General features: G+C 27.8%; 1 protein-coding gene across 3 annotated transcripts in view; it reads left to right on the forward strand.

Moving 5' to 3' along the window:
• Window positions 1-25,885, forward strand: part of LOC130449977 (four and a half LIM domains protein 2) — a 119,395-nt gene that overhangs the window by 10,800 nt on the left and 82,710 nt on the right. Inside the window, exon 1 of one of the 3 annotated variants that reach the window (XM_056788125.1) lies at window positions 19,566-20,040. The exons of the other annotated variants lie outside the window; for them this stretch is intronic. Within the exon in view, the coding sequence (XP_056644103.1) occupies window positions 19,913-20,040 (128 nt within the window). The 5' untranslated portion in view covers window positions 19,566-19,912. Of the gene's footprint in view, window positions 1-19,565; window positions 20,041-25,885 lie in introns of those variants that run through there. 3 annotated transcript variants of the gene reach the window in all.

The raw sequence follows: 25,885 nt of genomic DNA on the forward strand, positions 1-25,885 counted from the left end.
AATATAATCGATTCCGATAGCTTTTTTGAAAATTTCTCAATATCTAATTTTTAAAAACTAAAATTAGTTTTGAACCAAGCAGTACAGGAATTTTTTATTTTTAACAAGAGTCTTTCACTCTGGGACTTGGTAAGACGTTCTGTATAATAAATTTGAATGTTTCAAGAGTTGACTTTATTTCAAAATTGCCCCATTTCTGAAATACATTCATAAATTTCGTTTTAATAAATCTAGCAATTAATATGTCGACGATACTCATTTTCTTAGATAGAAACCCAGAAAAACAAATCAAATTTGTAATAACATTGTTTACATAGATGATTAAACTGACCAATAAAGTACTTAGCGATGAATTCCTCAGAGATCTAACGAGTTTGGAACACGATACCTTTTCCGTTCAAATTCGTTTGAGATTGGGAGTGTCGATCCATGGAAATTTCCACGACCTTTTTAGGAAATTAGATAAAAGCCGTCCCGTCCAACCCTGTCGATTTAGATTCAAAGGATACCGTGTTTCGTGCTCTATAAATAGAGCTATTAACACCCCTACATAATAGCGTTTTTGTCATTTTATTGACATTATTTATATTTATTTCCATGGTCGATATGTCTTCTATAGCCTCATTAATATTTTTAATTTCAAATTCATGAGATATTTCAATCCATTATAAATCGGTATGTGCCTTTATTAGTAGATACTGAAGGGGATATAACTATACCGAAACGTTATGACGATTGGGTATTAACTGCTGTGTCTGTTTAGATTATTCTTTAATAATTAAATAACCGTACTAAGTTTTGGATTAGTAACTGGTTAAAGAAACAATAAACTTGCTCATCAATTACATCAAATCATGATCGGTGCCGTTAGGTGGCGTGCGGCTGTTTATCCGTCATAATAATTTCTTCAATCTTATGTATTGATTTCTCTTACGAACTCTTTCGTGCAGCTCCGATTTGTTTGAAATTTTGACAGATAGGTGTGTATCCAAAAAGCGAGATCTACACGGTGCCGAAGTGTGAAACACCCCGAGGGGATGCCACCCCTTTTCGGGGGTGGAAAATTTTTCACCCAAAATAACTCCAGAAATCGAAATATCAGCAAATTTAAAGTAAAGAATGTTAAATGTAGTTTTTTCGCCAGATCGATAGTTTTTGAGTTATTCTCAATTGAAAAATACGTCAAAAAAACGCATTTTTCAATAGTTTTTTACGTATAGCTTTGTAATGATGCTTTTTATCGAAAAAAGTGTAATGAACAAAAATGAAGCTTACAAAAAAACAAAGAAAATAAGCTACATTAAAAGATCTTAATATTCTATCTAAAGCAAGTTATGGATACTACAAAAGCTAGTTTTACGTAATTGAGAATTTAACCTCAAATAACTGGAAAAGGGTTCATTTTTCTATAAAAAGTCGTAGGATACTTTTTAAAGAGCTTAAAAAGACCTTTGAAATGACCACTGATAAAAGTCGTTTCGACTAAAATTTCAGTGAGATATGATGTAAAATAGTTGAAGCTAAAAAAAAAATTGCACTAAAAATAATACCATTGCATTGAAAATCAAAATTAAACTTACTCCTTGCGCCAAATACTTTATTTGGATGTTATTTACGGCATCTGAAAGTTTGGCTGATTAGAAATGCATACTTTTGAAAAAAAAATTAACATATAATAATATTTTTTTTTGATTTTTCAAAAAATTTTCTTTTGCTCATTTTTTATCCATAACTTTAAGAGATACAAAAACAAATAAACAGTCAAATCAAAGCATTTTGTATGACGATTATTTTGCTTTTTTTATTTTTTTTGTAGCATAAAAATTGCCGGAGTTATAACCAAATTAATCTGTCACTATAGTGCGAGGATTGCTTATCCACAGCTCTTTGACCCTTTATTAATAAAATATGTAGGGTCTCAAGCCCTTACAACATACATAGGTTTGTAGCCCTGAAAATTACCTTTAAAATGGTTTTTTGTAGGATGTGATAGCTTCGAAATTAAAGGAGTTATAAAAAATAAGAATTTGAAATTTTTTTGGGAATTATAGGATATAAAAAAGTTTCAAATTTTGGCGCACGGATTTTTTCTGTTGCCTGTAGGTACTTTTGAGAGTACCAAGAGGTAAAGGGGTGGTTCTTAAAGGGTGTCAGGGTGTAGAGAATGAAAAATCACTTCGTGTTTGGAAAATACACTTGAATACCGAAATAATTCAAAATCAAAACATAAACATTTATTTTTTTATCAAAGGGGTGGTTCTTAAGGCTTGACAGGGTATAGACAATTGAAAATTACTTCAAGTAGAGACAAAGGGGTAGTTTTTAAGGGTTAAATAATGAAAATTAATAACCAATTGAATTTTATTATAATGCCATGAATTTTTCACAGTAAAAATGATATTGCAATGTTTTAAATCGTTTTTTTTTCTATATTATTTTCATCAAAAGGGTAGTTTTTAAAGATTTTCAAGGGTTGATACTATTTATGCTGTATAAACGAAAAACATTTGAATCGAAAAAAGTTTAATGCTTATATTGCACTCCATATTTTTTGCTTGTAGCCGAAAGTCTCCTACGAGTTCAGTAATTCATTTTCAGTTCAGTCGAAACGTTCGTTTTCCAAAATGTTGCCAATAATGTCGTCTAGTGAGATGCTGGGTGTCGGTCGACAATTTCGCGGCCAACATTGGCTCATATAAAAACAGCAAAACTCTGATGCACCCACTACCGAATCGATTTCGTAAACGCCCAACAATTTCCACGCCGGGATTCTTCCTAAACAAGATCGATTTTCAAATCGATTCGAATCGTAACCTAAAGGATCGATTCTTGAAAAATCGAGTCCTGAAATATCCATTTTTAAAAACACAATAATATTACGAGAACGAGGAAATAATTTTATGGTTTTCACCAAAACTAATGTCGATTTTCAAAGGCGTAATTTCGATTCAGTACAGCATATCGATTTAATGATCGCAGGAATCGATGCTTCGATTAATCGAAACATACAGGTGCGCCATCTACAGCGTTCGCCACGATTATATTTGAATCGTCCTCGTATCTATAAAAATTTAGCGTCGCCCTCGTAATTAGTATTTTTTGATTTATAGACGGAATGTAATATTACTATTAGATAAAAAATTCATATAATTTATATAACTTCCAATGTTTTGATTGTTTTTGGCAGCCGCACAAAGAAAATCTGGTATTTAAATTTATAAAACGACCAAGTGCCAATTACAGACTATTTACAAAAAATTTATTTTAATGTTTTAATCTTTTTCGTCGTCTATTATCAATTTAAACAACTAGATTCAATCATTTCTATTGATTAGAATGAAATTTCAACTTTTTATAGACGATGACTCGTAAATTAGAATTAGAAAAAAATTTTATGAACGATTCGTTGATGCCTGGAGGAATTTAATGGTGTCAGGGAAATTTGCCAAACAATTAATGTTCCAGGAGTATTTATAGTCAAATTTTCATCTATAGGTGGGTAAAATAATAATATTTTCTATAGTAGCATACCAAAATTGTATAGAGTGACTCATATTTTCAACTTTTATATCAGAAAGGTAAAACCTAAGAATTTATGAACAGTATGAAGGATCACGTTGATCGAAAAAGTGCATTCGATTCGGGAAAACCCCAGAAAACTCTCTGCGAACAAAATTGCGTTTATGTAGAGGTAAAATGCCTCTTGAATGGTTAAAAAATGTGAAAAATATAATTCGAAAATATTAATGTACTACCTGGAGGTGTTCGAAGTAACTTAACAAAAATATGACGGCGATGACCTGCAAGTTACCTGGTGTTCGTCTTCCTCTTACGAGAAGCCGTCTCCCTACGGAGTTTGGCGATCCGAATTGTCGCACGAAAAACTGCAGCTCTGTAGACGTATGTCCGAGCCAGCAATTTTGTCTATGGCCGACCGACCATTTTCCTTCGATCTTCCCTTTATATATCCTAGCGATCCATGGTCCAACTGTCGCTGTTTCAGGCTGAGGCTGCGATTTACCAGACGTGTCCTCATGTTGTTCAGAGTTTTCCGCGCTCGCCCAATTCTTGATCCGATTTTGAGTTTTGGGTAGCATTGCTGGTGTCCAGGTATCTTAGAGATGACACTTGTTCAATGATCTTTCCATGGAGTCTTTGGATGGCGTTTCTTTGTAGTTCTGAGCATATCAATAGTTTGATCTTGGATCTTAACTCTCATAAGAGACTGAAGTTCTGGCACTATCAAGGTGTTCGTAGTGGCTGGTATAAACGTTGTCTCCTGGAGCCCCGTGCAAATTTTTGATTCATCGATGTAACCCCATTTTACTGTTATTATTTCGGTTCCATTTTTTTTGATAACTCAATTGAGTTGAGGTCGGGCGTCTGTTAAGTCCAAATCATCCCTTTCAGTTCATTCAATCGAATCGAATATTCTCTGTCGATCAGGTGCTGGCCAGAACGTACTACATTATCCATTAATATGTTTTTGTAGCCTTTCTTCGAAGTCTTCCCTTCCTACAAAACATCCCCAAACCATCACCAAGTCGCTGCCATGTTTTACAGTCGGGATATCACATGGATCTAACAGTTATTTCTTTGAACTGCGCCCAATAACCTCAAACTCTTCACGCGTCTAAATTTTATACTAAATTTTTATTTTAACGACTTATAAAAGGTTTTTTTGTTGCCACCCTTTCAAAAAGGTAAGTTTCTTTTCACTGAAGAAGTATTCAAAGGTGGATCCCCGGATTCATGGATCTCAGTTGCTATCTTTGGGTCTGTAAGTCATCGATTACGTTTACTGATTACTCGTAACTTCTCGCAATGATTTTATATATCATTTCGAAGCTAGTACCATTACATTTAAGATTTCGTGTTTAGTTTTTTTGCCAATGACTACTACAGTTTATTTTTTTTTTCACTAATCAGATGCGTTATTTAATTTTAATATTATTTCTTGCTACTTAATTTGTTGTTTGAGTCCATGGGTTCCACACACAGTGACATGGTGGCACGTTAATCTGAAAAACACCCTCGAAACTTTGTATTTCGAAAAAAAAACTGGATATTACAGGGTGGATCAGAATTTGCGTGCGGCAACATAATGTTCACGATCGATTTGTAATAAATAATTTGTTTATTAATATCGTAGTTATTGCTGATAAAATATTTATTATATACATTAAACCTATTTAATGAGTTATTTATTTATATATAAATAAATGTGGTTAATTGATTTTTGTTGTCGTTTCTGCACCAATATTTGTATAAAGCATCTAACTGTAATGTTAGTAAAAATTCCAAAATAAAATGATAAAAACATGGAAAAAATAAATAGTTTTGGCATTATTGTGTTATTCACACAATTTTAATATATGTCTTCTACAAAAATTTAATTATGAAAATAAAGAAATGTGAATAGAAGAAAAATAACAGGTAAACCTCGTTTAAGTTATTATTATATATCTTTATAGGGTATTTTTTATTGAAAATGGTCTTTTTTGTCTTTATAAACCGTCTTTGTCTGTAACAAACTATCATTTGTCTTTGAAAACCTGTCTATGGATTTTTTTTCTCAAAAAATATCGTCTTTTTTCTTTATGAACGTCATTTATCTATGGAAATCATTTTGTTTAAATAAATCGTCATTTGCCCACGCAAATTGTTTTTCCCAAAATAATATGCAATTTGTCTATGAACATAATTTTTTACTCAAAATTACTGTTATTTGTCTATGCAAAGAGTCTTCTTTTTAAAAGAAACAGTTATTTGTCTATGGGATTTGTTGTTTTTTAAAAATAAACCTTCATTTGTCTACGAGAATTGTTTTTTTAAATAAATTGTCATTTGTCGAAGGAAATTAGTTTATCAGGAAGAAATCATATTTTCTCTATGGAAATTGTTCTTTTTCATTGACAAACTGTCAGTTGCTCACGGAGATTGTGTTTTATCTAAAAACCAACCGTCATTAGTATTTAGAATATATCTTTTTCAAAATAAACTATCATTTGTCGATGGAAATTCGTTTTTCACGAAGAAATCATCATTTCTCTATGGAAATTGTTCTTTTTTCAAAAATAAACCGTCATTTGTCAATGGAAATTGTTCCTATTCAAAAAAATCGTCATTTGTTTTACGAAAACTGTCTTTTCTGAAATAAACCTTCATTTGTTTGTGAAAGTTTTTTTAAAAAAATCGTCATTTGCCTACGCAAATTGTTTTTACGAAAATAACCCGCTATTTGCCTATGAATATAATGTTTTTCTCAAAATAAACTGTTATTTGTCTATGCAAATAGTTTTCTTTTCAAAATAGACAGTTATTTGTCTATGGGATTTGTTGTTTTTTAAAAATAAACCTTCATTTGTCGATGAAAGTCGTTTCTCATGAACAAACTGTCATTTGTCAATGGAAATTGTTCCTATTGAAAAAAATCGTCATTTGTTTTACGAAAACTGTCTTTTCTGAAATAAACCTTCATTTGTTTGTGAAAGTTTTTTTAAAAAAATCGTCATTTGCCTACGCAAATTGTTTTTACGAAAATAACCCGCTATTTGCCTATGAATATAATGTTTTTCTCAAAATAAACTGTTATTTGTCTATGCAAATAGTTTTCTTTTCAAAATAGACAGTTATTTGTCTATGGGATTTGTTGTTTTTTCAAAATAAACCTTCATTTGTCTACGAGAATTGTTTTTTTAAATAAATTGTCATTTGTCGAAGGAAATTAGTTTATCAGGAAGAAATCATATTTTCTCTATGGAAATTGTTCTTTTTCATTGACAAACTGTCAGTTGCTCACGGAGATTGTGTTTTATCTAAAAACCAACCGTCATTAGTATTTAGAATATATCTTTTTCAAAATAAACTATCATTTGTCGATGGAAATTCGTTTTTCACGAAGAAATCATCATTTCTCTATGGAAATTGTTCTTTTTTCAAAAATAAACCGTCATTTGTCAATGGAAATTGTTCCTATTCAAAAAAATCGTCATTTGTTTTACGAAAACTGTCTTTTCTGAAATAAACCTTCATTTGTTTGTGAAAGTTTTTTTAAAAAAATCGTCATTTGCCTACGCAAATTGTTTTTACGAAAATAACCCGCTATTTGCCTATGAATATAATGTTTTTCTCAAAATAAACTGTTATTTGTCTATGCAAATAGTTTTCTTTTCAAAATAGACAGTTATTTGTCTATGGGATTTGTTGTTTTTTAAAAATAAACCTTCATTTGTCGATGAAAGTCGTTTCTCATGAACAAACTGTCATTTGTCAATGGAAATTGTTCCTATTGAAAAAAATCGTCATTTGTTTTACGAAAACTGTCTTTTCTGAAATAAACCTTCATTTGTTTGTGAAAGTTTTTTTAAAAAAATCGTCATTTGCCTACGCAAATTGTTTTTACGAAAATAACCCGCTATTTGCCTATGAATATAATGTTTTTCTCAAAATAAACTGTTATTTGTCTATGCAAATAGTTTTCTTTTCAAAATAGACAGTTATTTGTCTATGGGATTTGTTGTTTTTTCAAAATAAACCTTCATTTGTCTACGAGAATTGTTTTTTTAAATAAATTGTCATTTGTCGAAGGAAATTAGTTTATCAGGAAGAAATCATATTTTCTCTATGGAAATTGTTCTTTTTCATTGACAAACTGTCAGTTGCTCACGGAGATTGTGTTTTATCTAAAAACCAACCGTCATTAGTATTTAGAATATATCTTTTTCAAAATAAACTATCATTTGTCGATGGAAATTCGTTTTTCACGAAGAAATCATCATTTCTCTATGGAAATTGTTCTTTTTTCAAAAATAAACCGTCATTTGTCAATGGAAATTGTTCCTATTCAAAAAAATCGTCATTTGTTTTACGAAAACTGTCTTTTCTGAAATAAACCTTCATTTGTTTGTGAAAGTTTTTTTAAAAAAATCGTCATTTGCCTACGCAAATTGTTTTTACGAAAATAACCCGCTATTTGCCTATGAATATAATGTTTTTCTCAAAATAAACTGTTATTTGTCTATGCAAATAGTTTTCTTTTCAAAATAGACAGTTATTTGTCTATGGGATTTGTTGTTTTTTAAAAATAAACCTTCATTTGTCGATGAAAGTCGTTTCTCATGAACAAACTGTCATTTGTCAATGGAAATTGTTCCTATTGAAAAAAATCGTCATTTGTTTTACGAAAACTGTCTTTTCTGAAATAAACCTTCATTTGTTTGTGAAAGTTTTTTTAAAAAAATCGTCATTTGCCTACGCAAATTGTTTTTACGAAAATAACCCGCTATTTGCCTATGAATATAATGTTTTTCTCAAAATAAACTGTTATTTGTCTATGCAAATAGTTTTCTTTTCAAAATAGACAGTTATTTGTCTATGGGATTTGTTGTTTTTTAAAAATAAACCTTCATTTGTCGATGAAAGTCGTTTCTCATGAACAAACTGTCATTTGTCAATGGAAATTGTTCCTATTCAAAAAAATCGTCATTTGTTTTACGAAAACTGTCTTTTCTGAAATAAACCTTCATTTGTTTGTGAAAGTTTTTTTAAAAAAATCGTCATTTGCCTACGCAAATTGTTTTTACGAAAATAACCCGCTATTTGCCTATGAATATAATGTTTTTCTCAAAATAAACTGTTATTTGTCTATGCAAATAGTTTTCTTTTCAAAATAGACAGTTATTTGTCTATGGGATTTGTTGTTTTTTAAAAATAAACCTTCATTTGTCGATGAAAGTCGTTTCTCAAGAACAAACTGTCATTTGTCAATGGAAATTGTTCCTATTGAAAAAAATCGTCATTTGTTTTACGAAAACTGTCTTTTCTGAAATAAACCTTCATTTGTTTGTGAAAGTTTTTTTAAAAAAATCGTCATTTGCCTACGCAAATTGTTTTTACGAAAATAACCCGCTATTTGCCTATGAATATAATGTTTTTCTCAAAATAAACTGTTATTTGTCTATGCAAATAGTTTTCTTTTCAAAATAGACAGTTATTTGTCTATGGGATTTGTTGTTTTTTAAAAATAAACCTTCATTTGTCGATGAAAGTCGTTTCTCATGAACAAACTGTCATTTGTCAATGGAAATTGTTCCTATTCAAAAAAATCGTCATTTGTTTTACGAAAACTGTCTTTTCTGAAATAAACCTTCATTTGTTTGTGAAAGTTTTTTTAAAAAAATCGTCATTTGCCTACGCAAATTGTTTTTACGAAAATAACCCGCTATTTGCCTATGAATATAATGTTTTTCTCAAAATAAACTGTTATTTGTCTATGCAAATAGTTTTCTTTTCAAAATAGACAGTTATTTGTCTATGGGATTTGTTGTTTTTTAAAAATAAACCTTCATTTGTCGATGAAAGTCGTTTCTCATGAACAAACTGTCATTTGTCAATGGAAATTGTTCCTATTGAAAAAAATCGTCATTTGTTTTACGAAAACTGTCTTTTCTGAAATAAACCTTCATTTGTTTGTGAAAGTTTTTTTAAAAAAATCGTCATTTGCCTACGCAAATTGTTTTTACGAAAATAACCCGCTATTTGCCTATGAATATAATGTTTTTCTCAAAATAAACTGTTATTTGTCTATGCAAATAGTTTTCTTTTCAAAATAGACAGTTATTTGTCTATGGGATTTGTTGTTTTTTCAAAATAAACCTTCATTTGTCTACGAGAATTGTTTTTTTAAATAAATTGTCATTTGTCGAAGGAAATTAGTTTATCAGGAAGAAATCATATTTTCTCTATGGAAATTGTTCTTTTTCATTGACAAACTGTCAGTTGCTCACGGAGATTGTGTTTTATCTAAAAACCAACCGTCATTAGTATTTAGAATATATCTTTTTCAAAATAAACTATCATTTGTCGATGGAAATTCGTTTTTCACGAAGAAATCATCATTTCTCTATGGAAATTGTTCTTTTTTCAAAAATAAACCGTCATTTGTCAATGGAAATTGTTCCTATTCAAAAAAATCGTCATTTGTTTTACGAAAACTGTCTTTTCTGAAATAAACCTTCATTTGTTTGTGAAAGTTTTTTTAAAAAAATCGTCATTTGCCTACGCAAATTGTTTTTACGAAAATAACCCGCTATTTGCCTATGAATATAATGTTTTTCTCAAAATAAACTGTTATTTGTCTATGCAAATAGTTTTCTTTTCAAAATAGACAGTTATTTGTCTATGGGATTTGTTGTTTTTTAAAAATAAACCTTCATTTGTCGATGAAAGTCGTTTCTCATGAACAAACTGTCATTTGTCAATGGAAATTGTTCCTATTGAAAAAAATCGTCATTTGTTTTACGAAAACTGTCTTTTCTGAAATAAACCTTCATTTGTTTGTGAAAGTTTTTTTAAAAAAATCGTCATTTGCCTACGCAAATTGTTTTTACGAAAATAACCCGCTATTTGCCTATGAATATAATGTTTTTCTCAAAATAAACTGTTATTTGTCTATGCAAATAGTTTTCTTTTCAAAATAGACAGTTATTTGTCTATGGGATTTGTTGTTTTTTAAAAATAAACCTTCATTTGTCGATGAAAGTCGTTTCTCATGAACAAACTGTCATTTGTCAATGGAAATTGTTCCTATTCAAAAAAATCGTCATTTGTTTTACGAAAACTGTCTTTTCTGAAATAAACCTTCATTTGTTTGTGAAAGTTTTTTTAAAAAAATCGTCATTTGCCTACGCAAATTGTTTTTACGAAAATAACCCGCTATTTGCCTATGAATATAATGTTTTTCTCAAAATAAACTGTTATTTGTCTATGCAAATAGTTTTCTTTTCAAAATAGACAGTTATTTGTCTATGGGATTTGTTGTTTTTTAAAAATAAACCTTCATTTGTCGATGAAAGTCGTTTCTCAAGAACAAACTGTCATTTGTCAATGGAAATTGTTCCTATTGAAAAAAATCGTCATTTGTTTTACGAAAACTGTCTTTTCTGAAATAAACCTTCATTTGTTTGTGAAAGTTTTTTTAAAAAAATCGTCATTTGCCTACGCAAATTGTTTTTACGAAAATAACCCGCTATTTGCCTATGAATATAATGTTTTTCTCAAAATAAACTGTTATTTGTCTATGCAAATAGTTTTCTTTTCAAAATAGACAGTTATTTGTCTATGGGATTTGTTGTTTTTTAAAAATAAACCTTCATTTGTCGATGAAAGTCGTTTCTCATGAACAAACTGTCATTTGTCAATGGAAATTGTTCCTATTCAAAAAAATCGTCATTTGTTTTACGAAAACTGTCTTTTCTGAAATAAACCTTCATTTGTTTGTGAAAGTTTTTTTAAAAAAATCGTCATTTGCCTACGCAAATTGTTTTTACGAAAATAACCCGCTATTTGCCTATGAATATAATGTTTTTCTCAAAATAAACTGTTATTTGTCTATGCAAATAGTTTTCTTTTCAAAATAGACAGTTATTTGTCTATGGGATTTGTTGTTTTTTAAAAATAAACCTTCATTTGTCGATGAAAGTCGTTTCTCATGAACAAACTGTCATTTGTCAATGGAAATTGTTCCTATTGAAAAAAATCGTCATTTGTTTTACGAAAACTGTCTTTTCTGAAATAAACCTTCATTTGTTTGTGAAAGTTTTTTTAAAAAAATCGTCATTTGCCTACGCAAATTGTTTTTACGAAAATAACCCGCTATTTGCCTATGAATATAATGTTTTTCTCAAAATAAACTGTTATTTGTCTATGCAAATAGTTTTCTTTTCAAAATAGACAGTTATTTGTCTATGGGATTTGTTGTTTTTTCAAAATAAACCTTCATTTGTCTACGAGAATTGTTTTTTTAAATAAATTGTCATTTGTCGAAGGAAATTAGTTTATCAGGAAGAAATCATATTTTCTCTATGGAAATTGTTCTTTTTCATTGACAAACTGTCAGTTGCTCACGGAGATTGTGTTTTATCTAAAAACCAACCGTCATTAGTATTTAGAATATATCTTTTTCAAAATAAACTATCATTTGTCGATGGAAATTCGTTTTTCACGAAGAAATCATCATTTCTCTATGGAAATTGTTCTTTTTTCAAAAATAAACCGTCATTTGTCAATGGAAATTGTTCCTATTCAAAAAAATCGTCATTTGTTTTACGAAAACTGTCTTTTCTGAAATAAACCTTCATTTGTTTGTGAAAGTTTTTTTAAAAAAATCGTCATTTGCCTACGCAAATTGTTTTTACGAAAATAACCCGCTATTTGCCTATGAATATAATGTTTTTCTCAAAATAAACTGTTATTTGTCTATGCAAATAGTTTTCTTTTCAAAATAGACAGTTATTTGTCTATGGGATTTGTTGTTTTTTAAAAATAAACCTTCATTTGTCGATGAAAGTCGTTTCTCATGAACAAACTGTCATTTGTCAATGGAAATTGTTCCTATTGAAAAAAATCGTCATTTGTTTTACGAAAACTGTCTTTTCTGAAATAAACCTTCATTTGTTTGTGAAAGTTTTTTTAAAAAAATCGTCATTTGCCTACGCAAATTGTTTTTACGAAAATAACCCGCTATTTGCCTATGAATATAATGTTTTTCTCAAAATAAACTGTTATTTGTCTATGCAAATAGTTTTCTTTTCAAAATAGACAGTTATTTGTCTATGGGATTTGTTGTTTTTTAAAAATAAACCTTCATTTGTCGATGAAAGTCGTTTCTCATGAACAAACTGTCATTTGTCAATGGAAATTGTTCCTATTCAAAAAAATCGTCATTTGTTTTACGAAAACTGTCTTTTCTGAAATAAACCTTCATTTGTTTGTGAAAGTTTTTTTAAAAAAATCGTCATTTGCCTACGCAAATTGTTTTTACGAAAATAACCCGCTATTTGCCTATGAATATAATGTTTTTCTCAAAATAAACTGTTATTTGTCTATGCAAATAGTTTTCTTTTCAAAATAGACAGTTATTTGTCTATGGGATTTGTTGTTTTTTAAAAATAAACCTTCATTTGTCGATGAAAGTCGTTTCTCAAGAACAAACTGTCATTTGTCAATGGAAATTGTTCCTATTGAAAAAAATCGTCATTTGTTTTACGAAAACTGTCTTTTCTGAAATAAACCTTCATTTGTTTGTGAAAGTTTTTTTAAAAAAATCGTCATTTGCCTACGCAAATTGTTTTTACGAAAATAACCCGCTATTTGCCTATGAATATAATGTTTTTCTCAAAATAAACTGTTATTTGTCTATGCAAATAGTTTTCTTTTCAAAATAGACAGTTATTTGTCTATGGGATTTGTTGTTTTTTAAAAATAAACCTTCATTTGTCGATGAAAGTCGTTTCTCATGAACAAACTGTCATTTGTCAATGGAAATTGTTCCTATTCAAAAAAATCGTCATTTGTTTTACGAAAACTGTCTTTTCTGAAATAAACCTTCATTTGTTTGTGAAAGTTTTTTTAAAAAAATCGTCATTTGCCTACGCAAATTGTTTTTACGAAAATAACCCGCTATTTGCCTATGAATATAATGTTTTTCTCAAAATAAACTGTTATTTGTCTATGCAAATAGTTTTCTTTTCAAAATAGACAGTTATTTGTCTATGGGATTTGTTGTTTTTTAAAAATAAACCTTCATTTGTCGATGAAAGTCGTTTCTCATGAACAAACTGTCATTTGTCAATGGAAATTGTTCCTATTCAAAAAAATCGTCATTTGTTTTACGAAAACTGTCTTTTCTGAAATAAACCTTCATTTGTTTGTGAAAGTTTTTTTAAAAAAATCGTCATTTGCCTACGCAAATTGTTTTTACGAAAATAACCCGCTATTTGCCTATGAATATAATGTTTTTCTCAAAATAAACTGTTATTTGTCTATGCAAATAGTTTTCTTTTCAAAATAGACAGTTATTTGTCTATGGGATTTGTTGTTTTTTAAAAATAAACCTTCATTTGTCGATGAAAGTCGTTTCTCAAGAACAAACTGTCATTTGTCAATGGAAATTGTTCCTATTCAAAAAAATCGTCATTTGTTTTACGAAAACTGTCTTTTCTGAAATAAACCTTCATTTGTTTGTGAAAGTTTTTTTAAAAAAATCGTCATTTGCCTACGCAAATTGTTTTTACGAAAATAACCCGCTATTTGCCTATGAATATAATGTTTTTCTCAAAATAAACTGTTATTTGTCTATGCAAATAGTTTTCTTTTCAAAATAGACAGTTATTTGTCTATGGGATTTGTTGTTTTTTAAAAATAAACCTTCATTTGTCGATGAAAGTCGTTTCTCATGAACAAACTGTCATTTGTCAATGGAAATTGTTCCTATTCAAAAAAATCGTCATTTGTTTTACGAAAACTGTCTTTTCTGAAATAAACCTTCATTTGTTTGTGAAAGTTTTTTTAAAAAAATCGTCATTTGCCTACGCAAATTGTTTTTACGAAAATAACCCGCTATTTGCCTATGAATATAATGTTTTTCTCAAAATAAACTGTTATTTGTCTATGCAAATAGTTTTCTTTTCAAAATAGACAGTTATTTGTCTATGGGATTTGTTGTTTTTTAAAAATAAACCTTCATTTGTCGATGAAAGTCGTTTCTCATGAACAAACTGTCATTTGTCAATGGAAATTGTTCCTATTCAAAAAAATCGTCATTTGTTTTACGAAAACTGTCTTTTCTGAAATAAACCTTCATTTGTTTGTGAAAGTTTTTTTAAAAAAATCGTCATTTGCCTACGCAAATTGTTTTTACGAAAATAACCCGCTATTTGCCTATGAATATAATGTTTTTCTCAAAATAAACTGTTATTTGTCTATGCAAATAGTTTTCTTTTCAAAATAGACAGTTATTTGTCTATGGGATTTGTTGTTTTTTCAAAATAAACCTTCATTTGTCGATGAAAGTCGTTTCTCATGAACAAACTGTCATTTGTCAATGGAAATTGTTCCTATTCAAAAAAATCGTCATTTGTTTTACGAAAACTGTCTTTTCTGAAATAAACCTTCATTTGTTTGTGAAAGTTTTTTTAAAAAAATCGTCATTTGCCTACGCAAATTGTTTTTACGAAAATAACCCGCTATTTGCCTATGAATATAATGTTTTTCTCAAAATAAACTGTTATTTGTCTATGCAAATAGTTTTCTTTTCAAAATAGACAGTTATTTGTCTATGGGATTTGTTGTTTTTTAAAAATAAACCTTCATTTGTCGATGAAAGTCGTTTCTCAAGAACAAACTGTCATTTGTCAATGGAAATTGTTCCTATTCAAAAAAATCGTCATTTGTTTTACGAAAACTGTCTTTTCTGAAATAAACCTTCATTTGTTTGTGAAAGTTTTTTTAAAAAAATCGTCATTTGCCTACGCAAATTGTTTTTACGAAAATAACCCGCTATTTGCCTATGAATATAATGTTTTTCTCAAAATAAACTGTTATTTGTCTATGCAAATAGTTTTCTTTTCAAAATAGACAGTTATTTGTCTATGGGATTTGTTGTTTTTTAAAAATAAACCTTCATTTGTCGATGAAAGTCGTTTCTCATGAACAAACTGTCATTTGTCAATGGAAATTGTTCCTATTCAAAAAAATCGTCATTTGTTTTACGAAAACTGTCTTTTCTGAAATAAACCTTCATTTGTTTGTGAAAGTTTTTTTAAAAAAATCGTCATTTGCCTACGCAAATTGTTTTTACGAAAATAACCCGCTATTTGCCTATGAATATAATGTTTTTCTCAAAATAAACTGTTATTTGTCTATGCAAATAGTTTTCTTTTCAAAATAGACAGTTATTTGTCTATGGGATTTGTTGTTTTTTAAAAATAAACCTTCATTTGTCGATGAAAGTCGTTTCTCATGAACAAACTGTCATTTGTCAATGGAAATTGTTCCTATTCAAAAAAATCGTCATTTGTTTTACGAAAACTGTCTTTTCTGAAATAAACCTTCATTTGTTTGTGAAAGTTTTTTTAAAAAAATCGTCATTTGCCTACGCAAATTGTTTTTACGAAAATAACCCGCTATTTGCCTATGAATATAATGTTTTTCTCAAAATAAACTGTTATTTGTCTATGCAAATAGTTTTCTTTTCAAAATAGACAGTTATTTGTCTATGGGATTTGTTGTTTTTTAAAAATAAACCTTCATTTGTCGATGAAAGTCGTTTCTCAAGAACAAACTGTCATTTGTCAATGGAAATTGTTCCTATTCAAAAAAATCGTCATTTGTTTTACGAAAACTGTCTTTTCTGAAATAAACCTTCATTTGTTTGTGAAAGTTTTTTTAAAAAAATCGTCATTTGCCTACGCAAATTGTTTTTACGAAAATAACCCGCTATTTGCCTATGAATATAATGTTTTTCTCAAAATAAACTGTTATTTGTCTATGCAAATAGTTTTCTTTTCAAAATAGACAGTTATTTGTCTATGGGATTTGTTGTTTTTTAAAAATAAACCTTCATTTGTCGATGAAAGTCGTTTCTCATGAACAAACTGTCATTTGTCAATGGAAATTGTTCCTATTCAAAAAAATCGTCATTTGTTTTACGAAAACTGTCTTTTCTGAAATAAACCTTCATTTGTTTGTGAAAGTTTTTTTAAAAAAATCGTCATTTGCCTACGCAAATTGTTTTTACGAAAATAACCCGCTATTTGCCTATGAATATAATGTTTTTCTCAAAATAAACTGTTATTTGTCTATGCAAATAGTTTTCTTTTCAAAATAGACAGTTATTTGTCTATGGGATTTGTTGTTTTTTAAAAATAAACCTTCATTTGTCGATGAAAGTCGTTTCTCATGAACAAACTGTCATTTGTCAATGGAAATTGTTCCTATTCAAAAAAATCGTCATTTGTTTTACGAAAACTGTCTTTTCTGAAATAAACCTTCATTTGTTTGTGAAAGTTTTTTTAAAAAAATCGTCATTTGCCTACGCAAATTGTTTTTACGAAAATAACCCGCTATTTGCCTATGAATATAATGTTTTTCTCAAAATAAACTGTTATTTGTCTATGCAAATAGTTTTCTTTTCAAAATAGACAGTTATTTGTCTATGGGATTTGTTGTTTTTTCAAAATAAACCTTCATTTGTCGATGAAAGTCGTTTCTCATGAACAAACTGTCATTTGTCAATGGAAATTGTTCCTATTCAAAAAAATCGTCATTTGTTTTACGAAAACTGTCTTTTCTGAAATAAACCTTCATTTGTTTGTGAAAGTTTTTTTAAAAAAATCGTCATTTGCCTACGCAAATTGTTTTTACGAAAATAACCCGCTATTTGCCTATGAATATAATGTTTTTCTCAAAATAAACTGTTATTTGTCTATGCAAATAGTTTTCTTTTCAAAATAGACAGTTATTTGTCTATGGGATTTGTTGTTTTTTCAAAATAAACCTTCATTTGTCGATGAAAGTCGTTTCTCATGAACAAACTGTCATTTGTCAATGGAAATTGTTCCTATTCAAAAAAATCGTCATTTGTTTTACGAAAACTGTCTTTTCTGAAATAAACCTTCATTTGTTTGCGAAAGTTGTTTTTTTCAAAAAACCAACCGTCATTAGTATTTAGAATATATATTTTTCAAAATAAACTATCATTTGTCGATGAAAATTTGTTTTTCATGAAGAAATCGTCATTTGTATATGGAAATTGCACTTTTTTCAAAAACAAACCGTCTTATATCTATGGAAATCGTTCTTTTTGTAAATCAAACCGTCATTTGTCTATGGATTTTTTTTTTTCAAAAAAACCATCAACTACTTTTAAAAACATTTGTTTATGGAACTTGTTTTTTTTTTCAAAAACAAACTGTTAGCTTTTTCAGAATATGTTTTTTTAAAGAGAAACTCATTGTCTATGACAATTTTCGTAGAAAAATTGTCTTTTGTTAATGGAAATTGTTCTTTTGTCAAAACAAACCGTCATTTGTCTATGGAAATTAATTCTTTATATAAATCACCGTCAGTTGTTATTGAAGGCTGTCTTTTTCTAAGAAACACCGTCATTTGTCTATGGAAATTGTTTCCTTTTCATAATAAACAGTTATTTGTCTATGGGAATTGTTTTTTTAAAAACAAACTGTCAGTTGTATATGAAAATTATTCTTTTTCAAAAAAATCGTCATTTCATTTTCAAAGACTGTCTTTTTCTGAAACAAACCTTCAGTTGTTTACAGAAATTGTTTTTTTAAAAAAAAACCATTATTTGTCATTGAGAACTTGGAATTTTCAAAAGGAAACCGTCATTTTTTTATATAATTTTTTTTTCAAAAAACAAACCGTCATTTTTCTTCAAATAGAAACCGTCATTTTGTCTATGGAAATTAATTTTTCATTAAAATCACCGTCAGTTGTTATTGAAGGCTGTTTTTTTTCCTGGCAAAAAAACCGTCATTTGTCTATGGAAATTGTTTCTTAAAAAAAATGTCATTTGTCTTTGAGGACTGCCTATTGGAATTGTTTTCTTTTAAATAAACCGTCATTTCTCTATGAAAATTGTTTCCTTTTCATAATAAACAGAAGTTTGTCTATGGAAATCGTTTTTCAAAAAAAACAAATTGACTTGTCTATGGAAATTTTTTTTTTTTCAAAAAAATCGTCATTTGTTTTTCAAAGACTGTTTTTCTGAAACAAACTGTCATTTTTCTATGAAAATTGTTTCTTTTTAAAAAAACTGTCATTTGTCTTTGAGAACTGTCAATGGGAATTATTTCTTTCTCAAAATAAACTGTCCTTTGTCTATGAAAATAGTTTCCTTTTCATAATAAACAGTAATTTGTCTATGGGAATTGATTATAAAAAAATAAACTGTCATTTGTTTATGGAAATAGATTTTTGATTAGAATAATCGTCAGTTGTTTTTAAATGCTGTCTTTTTCTGGAAAAAGACCACCTGTCGATGGAAATTGTTTCTTTAAAAAAAAAAAACTCATTTATCTTTAAAAACACCGTATGGGAATTGTTCTTTTTTTCTTAAAATAAACCGTCCTTTGTCTATGAAATAATTTCCTTATCATAATTAAGAGTGATTTGTCTATGGGGATTGTTTTTTAAAAAACAAACTGTCATTTGTCGATGGAAATTGTTCTTTTTCAAAAAAATCGTCATTTGTTTTTCAAACACTGTCTTTTTTTGAAATAAACTTTCAGTTTTTTTATGGAAATTGTTTTTTTTCTCAAAAAAAACCGTCAATTGTCTTTGAGAACTTGGAGTATTCAAAAAGAAACCGTCATTTGTATAATTTTTTTTCGAAAATCAAATCGTCATTTGTCTTTATGACTGTCTTTTTAAATGGAAACCTGAATTTGTGTATGGGAACTGTTGTTTTTTTAAAAACAATTGATTTTGGAACAATTTTCTGATTGCATTTGTCCCACACTGTATGCAATGCAATGAACAGCGCTCATCCATTTTTTTTTCTATATAAAAACAATATATTCGACTCACACTGTATGCGATTATCTAAACAATTGTTTAAATAGCTAAAAACCGTGAATTAGTATCGCATTTTCACAATTCAGTTATTGCAATGAAAAAAATTTCCTTTGAAATGAAAATTTCGCGCACACCGTCTTTTCTAAACCTTTCCCACCTCTTTCGCCAATCCCATGGCTTCTTATGATCTATTTCCTTCGCTTTCCGCGACGCGTTCACGTCAAGCAAACGGTTAAAAATTACCAGAGAGCCGCCAAATTTGAACGGTCGTTTGTTTACAAACAAAAACAAATCGCCTCACGGATACTTAATTCGATATACAATTAACAAATTTCGGAAAATTAGTGTTAGTACATTGTTATCTAATTTCCTATTTGATAAACCGTCGTCTGAGTCGGTTTCAGTGAACGATTACTTCTCATTATGAAAATAACTATTCCAAACGCGACTTGTCGTTTATAACTTTTGTCTGTCTGTGAGTGATCGGTGATTTTTGTTGTGTTTCCGAAACTACGGACTTGTTTTTGTTGTGATTATGTTTTCTAATGAAATTAGTGATGAATTAATACCATGGACCGGACTCACCCTTGCTTGCATAAGGATTCTGCAATTATATTCGAAAGTTTTTCAATGGGATATTCAAGATATAAATAAAATAAGAGAGTGAGTTATATTATACTTGTAGAATAGTATACAGGGTTATTCGTAAATAGCTGTAAATAGTTTATACAGATAATAAAAAATACAGGGTGTTCTAAGTCGAAATGTTCAAATTCCAATTCTATCATAAACTTAATTACGAATCTATAAATATGGAAATTTTATACGAGGGTTGCTACAATGGTTGTGATGTTATTTCTTCATATTCCCTCAGATTAAATATAAATTGCGAGATCAACGTTTTTCCACACCAGATGATGACAAAATGATTCGACAATTGGTTCATAATTTTTGATATGCTATCATTTGTCTATGTGAATTTTCGTAGAAAAAACCGTCATATGTCTATGGAATATTGTTTCTTTGAAAAAAAAACTGTCATTTGTCCTTAGAATATGTATTTTTGAAAATAAACTGTAATTTCTCTATGGAAATTCGTTTTCCTTGATGAAACCGTCATTTATTTATGGAAATTATTTTTATTTTCCAACAAACCTTTAGTTGTTTTTATAGATCGTCTTTTTTTGAAACAAACTAACATTTGTCTATGGAAATTGTTTTTTTTAAACAAATCGTTGTTAATCTTTAGAATATATCTTTTTTAAGATAAACTATTATTTTCTTATGGGAATTGTCGTAGAAAAACCCGTCATATATATCTATGGAATATTGTTTCTTTGAAAAAAAAAACTGTCATTTGTCCTTAGAATATGTATTTTTGAAAATAAACTGTAATTTCTCTATGGAAATTCGTTTTCCTTGATGAAACCGTCATTTATTTATGGAAATTATTTTTATTTTCCAACAAACCTTTAGTTGTTTTTATAGATCGTCTTTTTTTGAAACAAACTAACATTTGTCTATGGAAATTGTTTTTTTTAAACAAATCGTTGTTAATCTTTAGAATATATCTTTTTTAAGATAAACTATTATTTTCTTATGGGAATTGTCGTAGAAAAACCCGTCATATATATCTATGGAATATTGTTTCTTTAAAAAAAAAACTGTCATTTGTCCTTACAATATGTATTTTTGAAAATAAACCATAATTTCTCTATGGAAATTCGTTTTCCTTAATGAAACCGTCATTTATTTATGGAAATTGTTTTTATTTTCCAAAAAACCTTTAGTTGTTTTTATAGATCGTCTTTTTTTGAAACAAACTAACATTTGTCTATGGAAATTGTTTTTTTTAAACAAATCGTTGTTAATCTTTAGAATATATCTTTTTTAAGATAAACTAATATTTTCTTATGGGAATTGTCGTAGAAAAACCCGTCATATATATCTATGGAATATTGTTTCTTTGAAAAAAAACTGTCATTTGTCCTTACAATATGTATTTTTGAAAATAAACCATAATTTCTCTATGGAAATTCGTTTTCCTTAATGAAACCGTCATTTATTTATGGAAATTGTTTTTATTTTCCAAAAAACCTTTAGTTGTTTTTATAGATCGTCTTTTTTTGAAACAAACTAACATTTGTCTATGGAAATTGTTTTTTTTAAACAAATCGTTGTTAATCTTTAGAATATATCTTTTTTAAGATAAACTATTATTTTCTTATGGGAATTGTCGTAGAAAAACCCGTCATATATATCTATGGAATATTGTTTCTTTGAAAAAAAAAACTGTCATTTGTCCTTACAATATGTATTTTTGAAAATAAACCATAATTTCTCTATGGAAATTCGTTTTCCTTAATGAAACCGTCATTTATTTATGGAAATTGTTTTTATTTTCCAAAAAACCTTTAGTTGTTTTTATAGATCGTCTTTTTTTGAAACAAACTAACATTTGTCTATGGAAATTGTTTTTTTTAAACAAATCGTTGTTAATCTTTAGAATATATCTTTTTTAAGATAAACTAATATTTTCTTATGGGAATTGTCGTAGAAAAACCCGTCATATATATCTATGGAATATTGTTTCTTTGAAAAAAAACTGTCATTTGTCCTTACAATATGTATTTTTGAAAATAAACCATAATTTCTCTATGGAAATTCGTTTTCCTTAATGAAACCGTCATTTATTTATGGAAATTGTTTTTATTTTCCAAAAAACCTTTAGTTGTTTTTATAGATCGTCTTTTTTTGAAACAAACTAACATTTGTCTATGGAAATTGTTTTTTTTAAACAAATCGTTGTTAATCTTTAGAATATATCTTTTTTAAGATAAACTATTATTTTCTTATGGGAATTGTCGTAGAAAAACCCGTCATATATATCTATGGAATATTGTTTCTTTGAAAAAAAAAACTGTCATTTGTCCTTACAATATGTATTTTTGAAAATAAACCATAATTTCTCTATGGAAATTCGTTTTCCTTAATGAAACCGTCATTTATTTATGGAAATTGTTTTTATTTTCCAAAAAACCTTTAGTTGTTTTTATAGATCGTCTTTTTTTGAAACAAACTAACATTTGTCTATGGAAATTGTTTTTTTTAAACAAATCGTTGTTAATCTTTAGAATATATCTTTTTTAAGATAAACTATTATTTTCTTATGGGAATTGTCGTAGAAAAACCCGTCATATATATCTATGGAATATTGTTTCTTTGAAAAAAAAAACTGTCATTGTCCTTAGAATATGTATTTTTGAAAATAAACTGTAATTTCTCTATGGAAATTCGTTTTCCTTGATGAAATCGTCATTTATTTATGGAAATTATTTTTATTTTCCAAAAAACCTTTAGTTGTTTTTATAGATCGTCTTTTTTTGAAACAAACTAACATTTGTCTATGGAAATTGTTTTTTTTAAACAAATCGTTGTTAATCTTTAGAATATATCTTTTTTAAGATAAACTATTATTTTCTTATGGGAATTGTCGTAGAAAAACCCGTCATATATATCTATGGAATATTGTTTCTTTGAAAAAAAAACTGTCATTTGTCCTTACAATATGTATTTTTGAAAATAAACCATAATTTCTCTATGGAAATTCGTTTTCCTTGATGAAACCGTCATTTATTTATGGAAATTATTTTTATTTTCCAAAAAACCTTTAGTTGTTTTTATAGATCGTCTTTTTTTGAAACAAACTAACATTTGTCTATGGAAATTGTTTTTTTTAAACAAATCGTTGTTAATCTTTAGAATATATCTTTTTTAAGATAAACTATTATTTTCTTATGGGAATTGTCGTAGAAAGACCCGTCATATGTCTATGGAATATTGTTTCTTTGAAAAAAAAAACTGTCATTTGTCCTTACAATATGTATTTTTGAAAATAAACCATAATTTCTCTATGGAAATTCGTTTTCCTTGATGAAACCGTCATTTATTTATGGAAATTATTTTTATTTTCCAAAAAACCTTTAGTTGTTTTTATAGATCGTCTTTTTTTGAAACAAACTAACATTTGTCTATGGAAATTGTTTTTTTTAAACAAATCGTTGTTAATCTTTAGAATATATCTTTTTTAAGATAAACTATTATTTTCTTATGGGAATTGTCGTAGAAAAACCCGTCATATATATCTATGGAATATTGTTTCTTTGAAAAAAAAAACTGTCATTTGTCCTTACAATATGTATTTTTGAAAATAAACCATAATTTCTCTATGGAAATTCGTTTTCCTTAATGAAACCGTCATTTATTTATGGAAATTGTTTTTATTTTCCAAAAAACCTTTAGTTGTTTTTATAGATCGTCTTTTTTTGAAACAAACTAACATTTGTCTATGGAAATTGTTTTTTTTAAACAAATCGTTGTTAATCTTTAGAATATATCTTTTTTAAGATAAACTATTATTTTCTTATGGGAATTGTCGTAGAAAAACCCGTCATATATATCTATGGAATATTGTTTCTTTGAAAAAAAAAACTGTCATTGTCCTTAGAATATGTATTTTTGAAAATAAACTGTAATTTCTCTATGGAAATTCGTTTTCCTTGATGAAATCGTCATTTATTTATGGAAATTATTTTTATTTTCCAAAAAACCTTTAGTTGTTTTTATAGATCGTCTTTTTTTGAAACAAACTAACATTTGTCTATGGAAATTGTTTTTTTTAAACAAATCGTTGTTAATCTTTAGAATATATCTTTTTTAAGATAAACTATTATTTTCTTATGGGAATTGTCGTAGAAAAACCCGTCATATATATCTATGGAATATTGTTTCTTTGAAAAAAAAACTGTCATTTGTCCTTACAATATGTATTTTTGAAAATAAACCATAATTTCTCTATGGAAATTCGTTTTCCTTGATGAAACCGTCATTTATTTATGGAAATTATTTTTATTTTCCAAAAAACCTTTAGTTGTTTTTATAGATCGTCTTTTTTTGAAACAAACTAACATTTGTCTATGGAAATTGTTTTTTTTAAACAAATCGTTGTTAATCTTTAGAATATATCTTTTTTAAGATAAACTATTATTTTCTTATGGGAATTGTCGTAGAAAAACCCGTCATATATATCTATGGAATATTGTTTCTTTGAAAAAAAAAACTGTCATTGTCCTTAGAATATGTATTTTTGAAAATAAACTGTAATTTCTCTATGGAAATTCGTTTTCCTTAATGAAACCGTCATTTATTTATGGAAATTGTTTTTATTTTCCAAAAAACCTTTAGTTGTTTTTATAGATCGTCTTTTTTTGAAACAAACTAACATTTGTCTATGGAAATTGTTTTTTTTAAACAAATCGTTGTTAATCTTTAGAATATATCTTTTTTAAGATAAACTATTATTTTCTTATGGGAATTGTCGTAGAAAAACCCGTCATATATATCTATGGAATATTGTTTCTTTGAAAAAAAAACTGTCATTTGTCCTTACAATATGTATTTTTGAAAATAAACCATAATTTCTCTATGGAAATTCGTTTTCCTTGATGAAACCGTCATTTATTTATGGAAATTATTTTTATTTTCCAAAAAACCTTTAGTTGTTTTTATAGATCGTCTTTTTTTGAAACAAACTAACATTTGTCTATGGAAATTGTTTGTTTTTTTAAACAAATCGTTGTTAATCTTTAGAATATATCTTTTTTAAGATAAACTATTATTTTCTTATGGGAATTGTCGTAGAAAGACCCGTCATATGTCTATGGAATATTGTTTCTTTGAAAAAAAAACTGTCATTTGTCCTTACAATATGTATTTTTGAAAATAAACCATAATTTCTCTATGGAAATTCGTTTTCCTTGATGAAACCGTCATTTATTTATGGAAATTATTTTTATTTTCCAAAAAACCTTTAGTTGTTTTTATAGATCGTCTTTTTTTGAAACAAACTAACATTTGTCTATGGAAATTGTTTTTTTTAAACAAATCGTTGTTAATCTTTAGAATATATCTTTTTTAAGATAAACTATTATTTTCTTATGGGAATTGTCGTAGAAAAACCCGTCATATATATCTATGGAATATTGTTTCTTTGAAAAAAAAACTGTCATTTGTCCTTACAATATGTATTTTTGAAAATAAACCATAATTTCTCTATGGAAATTCGTTTTCCTTGATGAAACCGTCATTTATTTATGGAAATTATTTTTATTTTCCAAAAAACCTTTAGTTGTTTTTATAGATCGTCTTTTTTTGAAACAAACTAACATTTGTCTATGGAAATTGTTTTTTTTAAACAAATCGTTGTTAATCTTTAGAATATATCTTTTTTAAGATAAACTATTATTTTCTTATGGGAATTGTCGTAGAAAAACCCGTCATATATATCTATGGAATATTGTTTCTTTGAAAAAAAAACTGTCATTTGTCCTTACAATATGTATTTTTGAAAATAAACCATAATTTCTCTATGGAAATTCGTTTTCCTTGATGAAACCGTCATTTATTTATGGAAATTATTTTTATTTTCCAAAAAACCTTTAGTTGTTTT

This window comes from Diorhabda sublineata, chromosome 10 (genome assembly GCF_026230105.1).
Source record: "Diorhabda sublineata isolate icDioSubl1.1 chromosome 10, icDioSubl1.1, whole genome shotgun sequence".
NCBI lineage: Eukaryota > Metazoa > Arthropoda > Insecta > Coleoptera > Chrysomelidae > Diorhabda > Diorhabda sublineata.